The sequence below is a fragment of the Pristiophorus japonicus genome, chromosome 17 (genome assembly GCF_044704955.1).
Source record: "Pristiophorus japonicus isolate sPriJap1 chromosome 17, sPriJap1.hap1, whole genome shotgun sequence".
Taxonomy (NCBI): domain Eukaryota; kingdom Metazoa; phylum Chordata; class Chondrichthyes; family Pristiophoridae; genus Pristiophorus; species Pristiophorus japonicus.
In genome coordinates, this window is record NC_091993.1 from 127,318,511 (window position 1) to 127,336,443 (window position 17,933).

Below are 17,933 nucleotides of genomic sequence, written 5' to 3' on the forward strand. Positions count from 1 at the left end.
TCTTCCCCCCCTCGCTCTCTCTTCCCCCCCTCGCTCTCTCTTCCCCCCCTCGCTCTCTCTTCCCCCCCTCGCTCTCTCTTCCCCCCCTCGCTCTCTCTTCCCCCCCTCGCTCTCTCTTCTCCCCTCGCTCTCTCTTCCCCCCCCCGATCTCTCTTGCCCCCCCCCCGATCTCTCTTGCCCCCCCCCCCGATCTCTCTTGCCCCCCCCCCGATCTCTCTTGCCCCCCCCCCCGATCTCTCTTGCCCCCCCCCCCGATCTCTCTTGCCCCCCCCCCGATCTCTCTTGCCCCCCCCCCCGATCTCTCTTGCCCCCCCCCTCGATCTCTCTTGCCCCCCCCTCGATCTCTCTTGCCCCCCCCTCGCTCTCTCTTGCCCCCCCCTCGCTCTCTCTTGCCCCCCCCTCGCTCTCTCTTGCCCCCCCCTCGATCTCTCTTGCCCCCCCCTCGATCTCTCTTGCCCCCCCCTCGATCTCTCTTGCCCCCCCCTCGATCTCTCTTGCCCCCCCCCTCGATCTCTCTTGCCCCCCCCCTCGCTCTCTCTTCCCCCCCTCGCTCTCTCTTCCCCCCCCCCTCGATCTCTCTTGCCCCCCCCTCGATCTCTCTTGCCCCCCCCTCGATCTCTCTTGCCCCCCCCTCGATCTCTCTTGCCCCCCCTCGCTCTCTCTTCCCCCCCCTCGATCTCTCTTGCCCCCCCCTCGCTCTCTCTTCCCCCCCCTCGCTCTCTCTTCCCCCCCCTCGCTCTCTCTTCCCCCCCCTCGCTCTCTCTTCCCCCCCCCTCGCTCTCTCTTCCCCCCCCTCGCTCTCTCTTCCCCCCCCTCGCTCTCTCTTCCCCCCCCTCGCTCTCTCTTCCCCCCCCTCGCTCTCTCTTCCCCCCCCTCGCTCTCTCTTCCCCCCCCTCGCTCTCTCTTCCCCCCCCTCGCTCTCTCTTCCCCCCCCTCGCTCTCTCTTCCCCCCCCTCGCTCTCTCTTCCCCCCCCTCGCTCTCTCTTCCCCCCCTCGCCCTCTCTTCCCCCCCTCGCCCTCTCTTCCCCCCCCTCGCTCTCTCTTCCCCCCCCCTCGCTCTCTCTTCCCCCCCCCCTCGCTCTCACTTCCCCCCCCCCCTCGCTCTCACTTCCCCCCCCCCCTCGCTCTCTCTTCCCCCCCCCCCTCGCTCTCTCTTCCCCCCCCCCCCCTCGCTCTCTCTTCCCCCCCCCTCGCTCTCTCTTCCCCCCCCTCGCTCTCTCTTCCCCCCCCTCGCTCTCTCTTCCCCCCCCTCGCTCTCTCTTCCCCCCCCTCGCTCTCTCTTCCCCCCCCTCGCTCTCTCTTCCCCCCCCTCGCTCTCTCTTCCCCCCCCTCGCTCTCTCTTCCCCCCCCTCGCTCTCTCTTCCCCCCCCTCGCTCTCTCTTCCCCCCCCTCGCTCTCTCTTCCCCCCCCTCGCTCTCTCTTCCCCCCCTCGCTCTCTCTTCCCCCCCCTCGCTCTCTCTTCCCCCCCCTCGCTCTCTCTTCCCCCCCCTCGCTCTCTCTTCCCCCCCCTCGCTCTCTCTTCCCCCCCCTCGCTCTCTCTTCCCCCCCCTCGCTCTCTCTTCCCCCCCCTCGCTCTCTCTTTCCCCCCCCTCGCTCTCTCTTCCCCCCCCTCGCTCTCTCTTCCCCCCCCTCGCTCTCTCTTCCCCCCCTCGCTCTCTCTTCCCCCCCCTCGCTCTCTCTTCCCCCCCTCGCTCTCTCTTCCCCCCCCTCGCTCTCTCTTCCCCCCCCTCGCTCTCTCTTCCCCCCCCTCGCTCTCTCTTCCCCCCCCTCGCTCTCTCTTCCCCCCCCTCGCTCTCTCTTCCCCCCCCTCGCTCTCTCTTCCCCCCCCTCGCTCTCTCTTCCCCCCCCTCGCTCTCTCTTCCCCCCCCTCGCTCTCTCTTCCCCCCCCCTCGCTCTCTCTTCCCCCCCCTCGCTCTCTCTTCCCCCCCCTCGCTCTCTCTTCCCCCCCCCTCGCTCTCTCTTCCCCCCCCCTCGCTCTCTCTTCCCCCCCCCTCGCTCTCTCTTCCCCCCCCTCGCTCTCTCTTCCCCCCCCTCGCTCTCTCTTCCCCCCCCTCGCTCTCTCTTCCCCCCCCCCTCGCTCTCTCTTCCCCCCCCCTCGCTCTCTCTTCCCCCCCCCTCGCTCTCTCTTCCCCCCCCTCGCTCTCTCTTCCCCCCCCTCGCTCTCTCTTCCCCCCCTCGCTCTCTCTTCCCCCCCTCGCTCTCTCTTCCCCCCCTCGCTCTCTCTTCCCCCCCCTCGCTCTCTCTTCCCCCCCCTCGCTCTCTCTTCCCCCCCTCGCTCTCTCTTCCCCCCCCTCCTCGCGCTCTCTTCCCCCCCTCCTCGCTCTCTATTCCCTCCCTCCCTCCCTCCCTCCCTCGCTCTCGCTCTCACATTTACCTCCTGTTTCATTCACTCCCTTTCTTTCATTCACCTCTTAAGACAGACCAGGACACTGTACACATGGAGTGGGCTTTGGGTAGCGCAGTGGAGATACACACCATGGACCCATTCAATAAACAGTGGGGCACTGAATGATCTAGCTTCTCTGTATCTCTGGCACATACAGTGGAAGAGATTTAATCCCCTAATACTGGCTGGATTTCAAACTCTGGTCCCTGAGGTGACACTTGGCCGCAACAGTAGAATCAATGCCCTGGGTTGGTACTGAACATAAAACTTACATTGGCTCAAAGAAAACAAATCACTGCAGATTCTGGAAATCTGAAAAACAGAAACAACTGGAAATACTCGGCAGGTCAGAGAGCATCTGGAGAGAAAGACCGAGTTAACGTTTCAGGTCGGTGACCTTTCGTCAGAACTACAAGATGTTCGAGATTTAACTATTCTAGACAAGTACTGGATGGGGGGAGGAGTGTGGTGGGGTCTGTGATAGGCCGGAGAGCAACCTTCCCCCTAAGATGCGCGGGAGCATGGCTGCACATCAGTCCGGAGGTCCTGCGCAGGTTGCTCACAAGCTGGAAGAGCTACTATGCACGCGCGGTCACGCATCAAATTTAAAGGGACTGCGCACGGGGGAAAAAAATGAGAGGGAATATTGGTGGAGGGCAGGAATGACGGAATGGATAATGGTGTAGGATAAAATCGCATGGTAGTGGGTCAAGTAAAGAAACGAGCTACATCCAGAGGATGTGTAAATGGTCACAGTAGAATAGCCGAGAGGGAGGGAAGCCTGGTACAGAGAAGGTTCCCACGGCCTGGGATTGTGACCGAGAAAGGTGGGGAGCCCCACAATTGCTGCAGTGTATTGGTGCTTTCTACCTAACTTCCTTGTATTCTGTAGATTTTTTTTTTAATTTTAAATCTTTTTTTTTTCCTGACTCTCTTTTTCCCCCTCCCCCCGCCTCCTAGACTTTGGAGCAAGAGGACAGTCAAGCGAATTCTCAGAATCTCTCCCCGGGCCTCCCCCTTCCTCAGCCCATGCCCTTCCCTCCCAACGCCATGCGGCCCTCCTCCCCCAAACGTGACCCCACCGAGGTGTACGTACAATCGAAGACAATATTCGACAGCAAACGTAAGTGAAGTTCGAGTTAGCGGTGCGGCGAGGGTTAATATAGGAAGCTGCGAACTCCAGAGACAGTGGTGGCGGGATTGGGAATCCGTTACTCCTCACTAGGACTGTGGGATTCTGGTTGGAAGCTGTGACCCGAGGGGGCAGTGATGGGGACTCGTTCTGCTCACTGCTGTTTCTAAATGATATCTGGCTGGAGGTATGGAAGGTGGGAAGCATCTAAAGACGGGACGTATCGTGTGTCTGTGTGTATTTTTATACATATAAAAATATGCATATGCATATGTATGTGTGTGTATATATATATGTATGTGTGTGTATATACTGTTTCTAACAATGGCACATTAGTTGCCCTGAGATGGTGATGGTCAAGTCGGCTCGAAGGGCCAAATGGCCGACTCCTGCTCCTATTTCTTATGGTGGGCGGTCGTCTTGAGACCATTGTGTTACTGCTAGACACTTTAGAGGGCATTGCGAGTCAGCCATTTAGGGTCAGTCTGGGGTCACTGGGATTGTCATCAGGTTCCCGTCCCCTGAAGGATGTGAGTTGGCATGCAGGTACAGCAGGCGGTGAAGAAGGCAAATGGCATGTTGGCCTTCACAGCAAGAGGATTTGAGCACAGGAGCAGGGAGGTCTTACTGCAGTTGTACAGGACCTTGAATATTGTGTATTGGTCTCCTAATCTGAGGAAGGACATTCTTGCTATTGAGGGAGTGCAGCAAAGGGTTCACCAGACTGATTCCCGGGATGGCAGGACTGTCATATGAAGAAAGACTAAATCGACTAGGCTTATATTCACTGGAATTTAGAAGAATGAGAGGGGATCTCATAGAAACATATAAAATTCTGACGGGATTGGACAGGTTAGTTGCAGGAAGAATGTTCCTGATGTTGGGGAAGTCTAGAACCAGGGGTCACAGTCTAAGGATAAGGGGTAAGCCATTTAGGACCGAGATGAGGAGAAACTTCTTCACTCAGAGAGTTGTGAACTTGTGGAATTCTCTACCGCAGAAAGTTGTTGAGGCCAGTTCGTTAGATATATTCAAAAGGAAGTTAGATGTGGCCCTTACGGCTAAAGGGATCAAGGGGTATGGAGAGAAAGCAGGAATGGGGTACTGAAGTTGCATGATCAGCCTTGATCATATCGAATGGTGGTGCAGGTTTGAAGGGCCGAATGGCCTACTCCTGCACCTATTTTCTATGTTTCTATGAACCAGTTTTTCACGGTTATTTTGCTGGTGCCAACCCACCAGATTAATTCAATGTAATTTTAGGGCAATCCTTGGTGGGATTTTAACTCACGATCTCGCTGTTGCTCGTCCATTGGGCTACTGCACCCAATAACTCAACTTTAATTCACACTGACCCTGAAAATGCTGGGTTGTACTACACCGTTTTGTTCACTGACTGGATGTCCTGACTGGGTTATCTTCCTTCATTTTTGGAGTGGGATGTTTTCCCGTTAACACTGTGATTCTGCTTTGCTTCCCCAGTGCTTTTGAGCGGATCTAGTCCGTGTCTCTGCCACGCAGACCCAAGGAAGCTTCCAGCTTTCACCCCTAGTCTGTGCTGAACTGTCCCATCTGGCAGAGCATCAGGGGTATGCTGCTATTGACCCAATTGCCCCTGGGGATAGTGTAGAGAACAGTGTCGACTGTGGCTCAGTGGGTAGCACTCTCGCCTCTGAATCAGAAGGTTGTGGGTACAAGTTCCACTCCAGAGACTTGAGCACAAAAATCTAGGTTGACACTTCAGTGAGGGAGTGCTGCACTGTTGGAGTGCCGTCTTTCAGATGAGATGTTAAACCAAGGCCCCATCTGCCCTCTCTCTCTCTCTCTCTCTCGTGAACGTAAATTCTTACAGGGCTTGACAGGGTCGATGCAGGGAGGATGTTTCCCCAGGCTTGGGGAGTCTAGAACCAGGGGTCACAGTCTCAGAATAAAGGGTCGGCCATTTAGGACTGAGATGAGGAGAAACTTCTTCACTCAGAGGGTGGTGAATCTTTGGAATTCTCTACCCCAGGTGGCTGTGGAGTCTCAGTCGTTGAGTATATTCCAAACAGAGATTGATAGATTTTGAGATATTAAGGGAATCAAGAGATATGGGGACAGTGCAGGCAAGTGGAATTGAGATGGAAGATCAGCCATGATCTCATTGAATGACGGAGCAGGCTCGAGGGGCCGAATGGCCAACCCCTGGAGCAGAGGAGTTCTACCCGATGTCCTAGACAATATTTATTCCTCAACCAACATCACCAAAACAGATGATCTGGTCTTTAACTCATTGCTGTATGTGGGAGCTTGCTGTGCGCAATTTGGCTGCTGGGTTTCCGACATTAGAACAGTGACTACAGTTCAAAAAAAAAAGTACTTCTTTGACTGTAAGGAGCTTTGGGACATCTGGTGGTCGTGAAAGTCGCAAATACACAGAGTTCCTGCTCTTGATCCCAACCCAGTGACTGAGGGTGTCAAAAAACTTCCTGACACCAGCATCTTTGCTCAATATTTGGACATCTAATGCACAGAGGGAGAGAGGGAGAAAAGGAGGGGGAGGGGAGAGGAGAGAAGAGAGGGAGAGAAAAGAACCCAGCAATTACTTGGAGTTAGTCAGTAAACAGTCCCCCAAACCCAATTCCGTTTAGAACCCCAGGGTACGATCCATCGTGTGCCTGTTCTCTGGGAGTTGACCATGATCAGAGGTCAGACGGAACTCTGCCCTGGGCGCCCTGCGGGTTGAGGACTGAGCCGATTGCCCAGTAGACGGAGCGCAGTCTGACCATTCACTCGGTGGCTGGAATTGCCGGAGCAGACTGCGGTTTCAGACTCCCTCCCAATACAGGCTGCGAGTGTGGGACTCTCCCGCTCCGAACTGCATCCTGGCCAATGGATTCGAGCTTGGAGAGAGGACGTTCTGACTTGCTGGGTCGGCTGTGCTATGTAAATATTCCAGTTGCTTTGATTACATGCCACATGGACTGACTACTGCATCACCTCTTAACCCCCCCCCCCCCCTTCATGTTTCCCCGACTTTAGCCCCGAATACGAAGGATATCGACATCTTTCTGCGTAAGCTGGAGAGTGGATTTGGATTCAGAGTGCTGGGTGGTGATGGGCCGGACACACCAGTAAGTTTCTTTCTCTTTTTCTCTTTCTCTCTCTTTTCCCCCCCCCATATAAGATCCTTGATCTTGGTTCCACACTGCTTTAGGTTTAGACTCTTATTAATGGGGGGGAGCGGGGGGAGGGAGAGTGCAGCGGGGTACCAGGTTGCAGAGATGCTGCATGTAGAGTGTGCACTTCACAGCAGCACATTCCTGTCACCACGTCCCCATCTGTGGAAATAATAAATTGCAGCCATGCTGTTGTGAGCACAGAGCATAAGCAGTTCGAGTGACTGCTAATTGCTGACTGCAGCTCCGAGGTGATTCACTGCAGCAGTAGTGAGTGAGCGCTTCACACAGGGGTGGAAATCGGGACACTCACCCCCAAAAAGCTGTTGCGGCTGGGGGTCAACTGAAAATGTCAAGACTGATATTGCTGGATATTGTTGGGTAAGGGTGTTGAGGGTTACCCAACCACGGCGGGTAAATGGAGTTAAGGTACAGATCAGCCACGATCTAATTGAATGGCGGGAACCAGCTCGAGGGGCTGAATGGCCCCCTGCTCCTCGGAGTTAGTGAATGGAACCGTCAGTCAGTTACTGCCTAAACCTTTCTTCCATATAAACCAGCAGATTGAATCGGTTGGCAGCGATGTTCTCTCTCGGCGTGACTGCGCAGCTCTCTGCTTTTCCAATGTTAAATTTCCCACGTGTGCGAAACTGTGAATGGGCCGAGCAGCCCCTTAAAGAGGCCTCCCACCCAAAAACTAGGGGAAACATTGGTTGGCTGTGAACAATCACAGTGGAGTGAGTGCGTGATATAAGTGAGGTGGTGATGGACAGGAGGGACTCGGGACCTGAAGGCACTGTGTGACCTGATACTGTAGCTTTCTGTGTAGCTGTGGGTCAGAGAGACTTGCTCAGCACCGGCTGCAATCTGCCTGTTGGCTTACTGCCATCAAGATTCGCTTGCTGTGATGTAGAATGCTGCAAGTCTTATAGATTTGGGGTAAAATGACCATTTATTCTTTCACCACCCCCCCCCCCCCCGCCCCAAATCAGGTTTTAATCGGAGCGATAATCCCACTGGGAGCGGCTGAGAGAGATGGGCGGCTCCGTGTGGCTGATGAGCTGCTCTGTGTCGACGGAGTCTCGGTTAAAGGGAGGGCCCATCGCTTCGTGCTGGACTTGATGCAAAACGCCACTCGAAACAGCCAGGTGCTGCTGTCGGTGAGGAGAACCGTCCTTTCTTCTGGTGAGTATGTGCGCAGTGGGCACCCGACCTGGGGGCGGGGTGGTGGGGGGGGGGGAGAGGAGAGAGCGCGCGGAGCACCCGTTCAAACCATTGCCACTCCTGGGAGAGGGGAGTGCTGGCAGTGTCCCCGCATCGATGGTCAGTCTGAGGCTTTCATTTGAAACATATGATTGTGAGGGGGATTGACGGGGTGGATACAGAGGCTGTTGCCCCTGGCTGGACTAGGGGTCACAGTCACAGAATAAGGGGTCGGCCATTTAAGACCGAGATGAGCAGGAATTTCTTCACTCTGAGGGTTGTGATCCTTTGGAATTCTCTGCCCCAGAGGGCTGTGGATGATCAGTTCTTGAGTATATTCAAGACCGAGACTGATAGATTTTTGGACTCGAGGGAAATCTGGAGATCAGGGGGAAAGTGGAGTTGAGATCGAAGATCAGCCATGATCTTATTGAATGGCAGAGCAGGCTTGAGGGGCCAAGTGGTCTACTCCTATTTCTTGCATTCTTCTTCTGCAGAATGAGTGTCTCAAACTAACGTTTAGTTCAGAAGGGAAGAAAATCGTAGGATTATACAGCACAGAAGGCGGCCTGTTGGCCCATTGCGCCTGTGCCAGCTCTCCGAGATATCCACTTAGTCCCACCCCGCTGACCATTCCCCATACCATTCTAAATTAATAGAATCATTACTTCTGAGGGACATCATTGACCAGGAGCACAGTTGGATCAGCGACATAAATGCCGTGGCTATAAGAGCAGGTTCTCGTCGTCTCAAATCCCCACCACCTTCTACAAGGCACAAGTCAGGAGTGTGATGGAACACTCCCCACTTGCCTGGATGAGTGCAGCTCCAACAACACTCGAGAAGCTCGACACCATCCAGGACAAAGCAGCTGCTTGATTGGCTCCCCATCCACCACCTTCAACATTCACTCCCTCCACCACCGGCGCACCCTGGCTGCAGTGTGTACCATCTACAAGATGCACTGCAGCAACTCGCCAAGGCTTCTTCGGCAGCACCTCCCAAACCCGCGACCTCTACCACCTAGAAGGACAAGGGCAGCAGGTGCATGGGAACACCACCACCTCCACGTTCCCCTCCCAGTCACACACCATCCTGACTGGGAAATATATCGGCCGTTCCTTCACCATCGCTGGGTCACAATCCTGGAACTCCCTCCCGAACAGCACTGTGGGAGCACCTTCACCACACGGACTGCAGCGGTTCAAGAAGGCGGCTCACCACCACCTTCTCAAGGGGCAATTGGGGATGGGCAATAAAGGATGTTGGAAGCAGATTCAATAATAACATTCAAAAGGGAATTAGATGAATCACTGAAAAGAAGAAATTTGCAGGGCTATGGGGAAAGCAGGAGAGTGGGACTAATTGGAGACCTCTTTCAAAGAGCCGGCACAGACACAGAATGGCCTCCTGTGCTGTACAGTTCTATGAAATGTCGGCCTTGCTAGTCACGCCCATATCCCGAGAACGAGAAATGGATATAAAATTCTTTATGCCTGCCTGTGAGCTCACTGTTGGTGGATCTCTGGCGTAAGCCATGTTCTATGTACCCAGGGTTCGCACTCTGCTTCCCCTTCGCCCCGTCTCTGTGTGACGGGTCCGTCCTCTGTAACTCTCGCGCTTTTCTCCGATAGAAGACCAGCGTGACGATGGGCGGGAGGAGAGTTCTGAAGCTGCGGAGAACGGCTCTCCCGGGACCAATCACATGGAGCTCGCACACAAACTGCCTCACAGCCACAACCCAGCGGACTCCGCACAGTCGTATGACATCGTCCTGCAGCGCAAGGAGACCGAGGGCTTCGGCTTTGTCATCATCACCTCGAAGAACAGGCCCTCGACTATGGGTGAGTAAATCGTGGGGGCACAGGCTGAGACAGCAGGCGGGCTCTCGCTGGGGTACAGTCCCACACACACTGACTCTCGCTGGGGTACGGTCCCACACACACTGACTCTCACTGGGGTACGGTCCCACACACACTGACTCTCACTGGGGTACGGTCCCACACACACTGACTCTCACTGCGGTACGGGTCTCTCACACACTGACTCTCACTGGGGTACGGGTCCCACACACACTGACTCTCACTGGGGTACGGGTCCCACACACACTGACTCTCACTGGGGTACGGTCCCACACACACTGACTCTCACTGGGGTACGGTCCCACACACACTGACTCTCACTGGGGTACTGTCCCACACACACTGACTCTCGCTGGGGTACAGTGCCACACACACTGACTCTCACTGGGGTACGGGTCCCACACACACTGACTCTCACTGGGGTACGGGTCCCACACACTGACTCTCACTGGGGTACGGTCCCACACACACTGACTCTCGCTGGGGTACAGTGCCACACACACTGACTCTCACTGGGGTACGGGTCCCACACACACTGACTCTCGCTGGGGTACAGTGCCACACACACTGACTCTCGCTGGGGTACGGGTCCCACACACACTGACTGTCACCCTAGTGCCCATTCTTTGTGTTTGAGCCTAGATGGTGAGTGTTGCCAGCTATTTGAGCATGTGGGCATCACAGCAGAGCATATACCTGTAGTATCCAGCATGGTCACTGGGTGGTGATCAGGAGCAGGAACCCAATGAGTCTGAGTGGCTCATTGTCGCACCATGTGATCGAACCATCCACCTGAGGGGTCCATTGCAGGTTAATTAAAAGGGTCTTGGGGTACGCAGCAGTTGTCAGCCAAAACGTGACAAAATAAAGAGCCATACAGTCATTCCCTGCACAAGTATGCTGGGGGAGAGGGGTTACTGAGTGACAGTGAGGGGAAGCTGGATTAACATCAGTAGAGATACAGTCAGTAACACAGGGTGCTGGGGGAGATGGGTTATTTAGGTGCTGTGTGTGAAGCTGATGACAAATGTGTGATGGGCATTCAGTTTGTTGCTAATTCACTTCTGGTCTTTACCCATAGGGAATTACCACTGAGGCCTATTGTGAAACCGAAACTTTTTTTCCCCTCGTGTACAACTTTTTTCAAGTATTTTTCCTTACAAGTTTTCAGTGTAGCCTGCCATCTAATGGCCAGGGTCAGGCACTGCACCTGCTCTGTCCCAATCCCCCCCCGCCCCCCAGGAGTGTTAATAGCTGGGGGGGATGGTGAAATCTGAAAAGTTGAGGGGGGTACACAACTTTAAAAGGGGGGGGTGGGCGTGTGGATCCAACTCTGAGGAATAACTCCCCTTCTGAATGCCCATCAGAGGAGCAGGAGGAGCCCATTCAGCCCCTCAAGCCGGTTCCACCATTCAATGAAATTATGGCTGATTTGTATCTTCACTCCATCTACTTGTCTCGGTTCTGTAACCCCTAATACACACCCAATACAAATCTATCCATCTTGGTTTTGAAAGTTTCAATTGCTGCCCAGCCTAAACGTTTTGGGGGAGAGAGTTCCAAATTCCCTTTGTGCGAAGAAGTGCTTCCTGACATCACCCCTGAAAGGCCTGGCTCTAATTTTAAGGTTCTGCCCCCTTGTTCTGAACTCCCCTCAACAGAGGAAATAGTTTCTCTCTATCTACCCCATCAACTCCTTTAAGCATCTTAAAACACCTCAATTACATCACCCTTTAATCTTCAAAACTTAAAGGAATGCAAGCTCGGTCTGTGTGACCTGTCCTAATTTAACCCTTTTATCCCCCGGGTATCATTGTGATGAATCTGCACGTCTCCCCCTCCTAGGCCAATGTATCCTTCCTGACGGGCGTGGCCTAACTCTGAACACAGATACTCCAGGTGGACCTGGCCAGAGCTTTATACAAACTGTAACATAACTTTACTCCCCTTTGTACTCCCAGCCCCTCGAGATAAAAGCCAACATTCCATTAGCCTGTTTATTAGCCTGCCCGCTAGCTTTAAACGATCAGGACCCCTAAATCTCTCTCTCCTCTCGTTCGCATTAACCCTTTCCTGTTCTCCCGACAGCGGTGCCGCACAAAATTGGTCGCATCATCGAGGGTAGCCCGGCCGATCGGTGCGGGAAGCTGAAGGTGACTGATCGGATCTCGGCAGTCAACGGCCAGTCCATCATCCAGATGCCGCACCATGACATCGTCCAGCTGATCAAGGACGCGGGTCAGACAGTCACTCTCACCGTCACTCCTGAAGAAGGTACACGGTCAAAGGGCGTCTTGCTTTTACAATCTCTCGGGGGGGGTTGGGTTGGGGGGGGCACTATTTCGAAGAAGAGCAGGGGAGTTTTCCCCGGTGTCCTGGGGCCAATATTTATTCCTCAATCAACATCACTAAAACAGATGATCTGGTCATTATCACATTGCTGTTGTGGGAGCTTGCTGTGCGCAAATTTGGCTGCCGTGTTTCCCACATTATAACAGTGACTCCAAAAGTACTTAATTGGCTGTGAAAGACGTTGAGACATCCGTTGGTCGTGAAAGGCGCTATATAAATGCAAATCTTTCTTTCTTGCCAGCCGCTGAGAATTGGGGCAGTTCTATTGTGACAACCTCGCCTCTTGTGCCTGCAGCCTATTCGAGTTCTGGGGGGAGGGGGAAGAATTGCGTTCTCCAAGTGCTCCCACCCCCTCGGCCCGTGTTCACCGGCTGATGTGTGAGACCCCGGTCAGTGCTGCCTGCAATTGTGGCAGGTTCGGTCACCGGTACCCTCCCTGCTGAGCTTCGCGCGCCTTCGACCTGTTTAACGCACGTGTTCGCTCTGTCTTCCTTCCAGATGTGACTGGCCCCCCGTCTGGGGGCAGCTCCGCCCGACAAAGTCCGGCCCTGCAGCACAAACCCATGGGACAGACCCCCGCACTGCATGTGCCGACACTGGACAACAGGTGAGAGCGCGGCGCACTCGCTGGGTGATGGCGAGGGAGCTCGGACAGCTCCACGTTCGAGCAGGAGTTGGGTGAGACTGGACTCTGGTGTCAGTGGATCGGTGCCCTCCTGCGATCGCCCTTTTGATCTCCCGGGCAATGAATTCCTGGTTGCTACTGGGGAGGGAGGGAGGTGGGTGACCGAATGGGCAGAGATTGGGTTTTGGGGGGGGGGGGGGTCGAGGGGTTGGTTTGACCGGATTTGGGGAGGGGGTGGAGGAGGTGGAGACTTTGACTCTGGGAGGAGGAAGGGGTAGAGGAGTGGGGAGGGTAAGGAAGGGGCGGGTGGTTTCGAGGGGAGGGGGTGGAAACTAGAAGGGGGAGAGGAGGCGGAGACGGGAAGGGGTGGGGGGGGGGGGAGGAGGCGGAGACGGGAAGGGGTGGGGGGGGGGGGGGAGGAGGTGGAGATTGGGTGGGGGGGGGGGGGAGCCAGAGACTGGGCGAGGGGGGGGGGGGAGGAGGCGGAGGGGAGGGGAGGGGAGAGGCTGGTCGCTGGGATGGGAGGCAGAGACTGAACTCACGCGCTGCGTTTTGTGTTTAACAGTAAGACGGACGGAGATGAAGGGAGCAGCGGAGAATCTCCAGGCTGTGACTACATGAAACCGCCTTCCTTTGACTACAGGCAGCCCCCCTCTGACCCGTATGTGCAGCCAGCCCCTGACCGAGAGACATGGGCTGCAGGCAGCAGACTCTCCCAGGTACGCCCAGTACTGCCTCTCTGTGATGCAGCTGAACAGGAGCCGGTTTGGGCTCAGTGTTCGCGGCCCCTTGAGTGTGAAGCGCTTTCTCCCAACATCCCATCCACCTAGTGACCTCTTTAAATTAATGCGTTTCCTGCTCTTGATTTGACAGAACACATCCACCTCTGTCACTATCCCTATATTCAAGCCTAAAAATCCTGCATCCTCGGGTGAGTGTGATTCATCGATGAAATGTTCTAGAAGCTACAAAAGCAAGGAAATAAATCTCTGGTTAGGCCCCAGCTGAGGTATTGCGTCTAATTCCAGGCACCACAATTTAGCAAGAATGTCGAAGCCTTAGAGAGGGTGCAGAGAATGATACCAGGGACTTCAGTTATGTAGAGAGACTGGAGAAGCTGGAATTGTTCTCCTTAGAGCAGAGAAGGTGAAGGGGAGATTTGATGGAGGCGTTCAGAATTGAGGGGTATTGATGGAGTACATAAGGAAAGACAGTTTCCAGTGGCAGGACGATTGGTAACCAGAGAACACAGATTTACAGTAATTGGCAAAAAAACACCTTTTTTCACGCAGCGAGTTGTGATCGGGAACGCGCTGCCTGAAAGGGTGATGGGAGCAGATTCAATAGAAACTTTCAAAAGGGAATTCAATACGTTGTTAAGGGAGAATTTTACAGGGCTATGGAGAAAGAGCAGGGGGGGAGCGAGACTAATTGGATCGCTCTGCCAAACAGCCAGCACGGACAAGATGGGCCGAATGGCCTCGCTCTGTGCTGTAAGAATCTGATTGTAACCATGCCACATTCAGAATAACCTAAAATGGATCCGTTAGTGCAGTAAAGTAATCTCTCCTGCACTAATAGTCCAGCGGGTTCAAATCCCACCCCAGCAGGTTGAGAATTTGACTTCAATTTAAAAAATGTTTTTTCTTAAATCTGTGAATAAAAAAACTGGTATGGGTAAAAGTGAGCATGGAGCTGCTGGATTGTTGTAAAACCCATCTGGTTCACTAATGTCCTTTAGGGAAGGAAATCTGCCGCCCTTACTCGGTCTGGCCTATATGTGACTCCAGACCCACAGCAATGTGGCTGACTCTTAACTGCTCCCTGAAATGGCCCAGTGAGGCCCTCACTCACATCGAGCAGGATGATGAGGGATGGGCAATCATTGTCGGCCTCGCCATCGTCAGCCACAACCCCAGAATGAATAAACAGGCCTCAATGTTTAGCCTGCAACTTGTTGTCCAGTGAGGCACTCGTACTGCGGGGTTTCAAGACCTTGCCGTTTGTTTTCCCTCTCCCTCCCTCCCTCTCTTCCCCCGCCCTCCCTCCCTCCCTCCCTCTCTCCCTCTCTCTCAAAACGTTTGTGTGCCTTTCCAAACAGCACCCTGATTGCTTCTCCGTTGACCTGGAGCGAGGTCCCCGAGGGTTTGGCTTCAGCGTCCGCGGTGGCAAGGAGTACAGCATGGGCCTCTTCATCCTCCGCCTGGCAGAAGGGGGTGCAGCATTACTCGACGGCAGAATACAAGTGAGTGTTCCTTGTTACAGCAGAGCCATGCCGGTCACGGAGGGGGGGGCGCGCCTGTGCCCCCCTGCCGAGTTTGATGGCAATGGCACTTTGTGGAGATTCTCGGACCGGGCGGGCATTGAGGTTGTGATCTCAGCGGTGGGACTGGAGAGAGCAGATTCCTGTCCGCTGGAGTCAGGAGGAGAGCAATGCTGTGCCTCCCTCCACCGGAGCAGAGATGGGGGTCCGGAGCGGGAAGGAACTAGGAAGTGGGGAGAAAGAACGTCACAGGTTAAGATTCTGGGTGAGAATTTAAATCCGCTGTGAGGAATAGGACCGTAAGAATTAGGAGCAGGAGCCGGCCATTCGGCCCCTCGAGTCTGTTCCGCCATTCAATGAGATCTTGGCTGATCTTCGACCTCAACTCCACTTTCCCGCCTGATCCCCATATTTCTTGATTGCCTTAATATCCAAAAATCTTGAATATACGCAACAACTGAGCCTTCACAGCCCTCAGGTAGAGAATTCCAAAGATTCACCACCCTCTGAGTGAAGAAAATTTCTCTTCATTTCAGTCCCAAATGGCCGACCCCTTAACCTGAGACCCCTGGTTCTAGACTCCCCAACCCGGGGGAAACTTCCACCCTGCATCTACCCTGTCAAGCCCTGTAAGAATGTTTCAATGAGATCACCTCTTACTCTTCTAAACTCTAGAGAATATCGGCCTAGTCTGCTTAATCTCTCCTCATAGGACAATCCCCCCATCCCAGGAATCAGTCTGGTGAACCTTCGTTGCACTCCCTCTATGGCAAGTATATCCTTCCTTGGGTAAGGAGACCCAAACTGTGCACAATACAGTCCGAGATGTTGTTAATATTTTCTCCCCTACTCTTGCAGGTTGGCGACCAGATTGTTGAGATTAACGGAGAGCCCACTCAAGGCATCACGCATAAACGGGCCATCGAGCTGATTCAGTCCGGAGGCAGGAGAGCGCGACTTGTTCTGAAGCCAGGCATAGGTCAGGTGCCTGACTTTGGTGGGTTTCCCTCCGAGTCTTAATTTTACAGACCGAATTACTGTAACATAATGAATGATGCCGGGGGGGGGGGGGAACGGGGCTTTGATAATCGTGAAGCAGTAATATTACCCCTCCACCTCCCAAACCACCAAGTGATACAGGGCTCAATGCCGCTTCCCACATGTGGCAGTACTTGCTGTAAGATTCTGTTTAAGACCACTCTGAGTCACCCCCTCCCTCCCTCGGTCTGTGTGTGTGTCTGTCTGTCTGTCTGTCTCTTCGACCAGCTCTTGGCCACTGGTTTTTCAGAAATGTAATCCTCTGTGGAACTTTTTTTTTATTCTCATAGTTGCATTTAGTTCCTAGGCTTCTCACTCCTCCCCCTCTCTAGGAATGACACCTTGCAGCCTCTCCACTTGTACGACCCACGAGCAGCGTTGAGGCGCCACATCTCCTCTCATCTCTCCTGGGACCCGGTAAATCTGCACGCTTTGACTTGGTTTTTATTCAATCTTTCAAAACTTTATTTTGGCATATTTTGGTTCAATCGCTCGCTCACTTTCCCTCTGTTTTTCCGTCTTCCTCTCTCTCTCTCTCTTGTCTTTATCACGCGCTTGAACGCCACTTCCCCCACTCTCTCTCTCTGCCTCTCCTCCCTCTCTTTCTCTCTCTCTCTCTGCCCGCCTCCCTCCCTCTCTCTCTCTCTCTCTTTCTCTCCGCCTCCCTCCCTCTCTCTCTCTCTCTTTCTCTCTGCCTCTCCTCCCTCCCTCCCTCTCTCTCTCTTTCTCTCTGCCTCTCCTCCCTCTCTCTCTGTCCGCCTCCCTCCCTCTCTCTCTTTCTCTCTGCCTCTCCTCCCTCTCTTCTCTGCCCCACCTCCCTCCATTACTCTCTCTGCAACTCCCTCCCTCCCTCTTTCTGTCCATGTCCCTCCTCTCTCTCTCTGTCCCTTTCTGTCTCTGTCTCTCTCTCTGTCCCTTTCTCTCTCTCTCTCTCTCTCTCTCTCTCTCTCTCTGTCTCTCTCTCTCTCTCTGTCCCTCTCTCTCTCTCTCTCTCTGTCCCTTTCTCTCTCTCTCTCTCTCTCTCTCTGTCTCTCTCTCTCTCTCTCTCTCTCTCTCTCTCTTTCTCTCCCTCTCTCGGTTAGAGTCCTGCATGTCTGTTTGCAACTCCCCAACAGAGAATTCTGTGTACCCAGAGTGATCTCCCCGAACTGACTGTTAACACTCCAACATTGCTAAAAAGAGCCTCCTGTTTCTATAGCACCTTTCCTGACGTCAGGACGCCTTAGCGCGCTTTACAGCCAATGAAGTACTTTTGGGAGTGTAGTCACTGTTGCAGTGTGGGAAACATGGCAGCCAATTTGCGCACAGCAACGTGATCATGACCAGATCATCTCCTTTTAGTGATGTTGGTTGAGGGATAAATATTGGTCCCAGGACACCGGGGATAACTCCCCTGCTCCCTCTTCAAAATAGTGCCATGGGATCTTTTACATCCACCTGAGAGAGCAGACGGGGCTTCGGGATAACATCTCATCTGATAGATGGCACGTCTGACAGTGCGGCACTCCCTCAACACTGCCCCTCCCAACAGTGCGGCACTCCCTCAACACTGCCCCTCCCAACAGTGCGGCGCTCCCTCAGCACTGCCCCTCCGACAGTGCGGCGCTCCCTCAGCACTGCCCCTCCGACAGTGCGGCGCTCCCTCAGCACTGCCCCTCCGACAGTGCGGCGCTCCCTCAGCACTGCCCCTCCGACAGTGCGGCGCTCCCTCAGCACTGCCCCTCCGACAGTGCGGCGCTCCCTCAACACTGCCCCTCCGACAGTGCGGCGCTCCCTCAGCACTGCCCCTCCGACAGTGCGGCGCTCCCTCAGCACTGCCCCTCCGACAGTGCGGCGCTCCCTCAGTACTGCACTGGGAGTGTTGGCCTGGATTTTTGTGCTCAAGTCTCTGGAGTTGGACTTGAACCCACAACC

At 54.4% G+C, this 17,933-nt stretch overlaps 1 protein-coding gene across 3 annotated transcripts in view; it reads left to right on the top strand.

The window, feature by feature from the left end:
* The window catches only part of magi3a (membrane associated guanylate kinase, WW and PDZ domain containing 3a), a 109,023-nt gene that overhangs the window by 86,490 nt on the left and 4,600 nt on the right, over nucleotides 1-17,933 (top strand). For 2 of the 3 annotated variants that reach the window (XM_070859266.1, XM_070859267.1), the window contains 9 exons: nucleotides 3,347-3,509; nucleotides 6,540-6,631; nucleotides 7,669-7,861; nucleotides 9,514-9,723; nucleotides 11,830-12,015; nucleotides 12,592-12,700; nucleotides 13,284-13,437; nucleotides 14,820-14,963; nucleotides 15,840-15,978. In XM_070859266.1, coding sequence (XP_070715367.1) covers nucleotides 3,347-3,509; nucleotides 6,540-6,631; nucleotides 7,669-7,861; nucleotides 9,514-9,723; nucleotides 11,830-12,015; nucleotides 12,592-12,700; nucleotides 13,284-13,437; nucleotides 14,820-14,963; nucleotides 15,840-15,978 — 1,390 coding nt within the window. Of the gene's footprint in view, nucleotides 1-3,346; nucleotides 3,510-6,539; nucleotides 6,632-7,668; nucleotides 7,862-9,513; nucleotides 9,724-11,829; nucleotides 12,016-12,591; nucleotides 12,701-13,283; nucleotides 13,438-14,819; nucleotides 14,964-15,839; nucleotides 15,979-16,351; nucleotides 16,437-17,933 lie in introns of all 3 variants that reach the window. The other variant, XM_070859268.1, reaches the window with a different exon arrangement.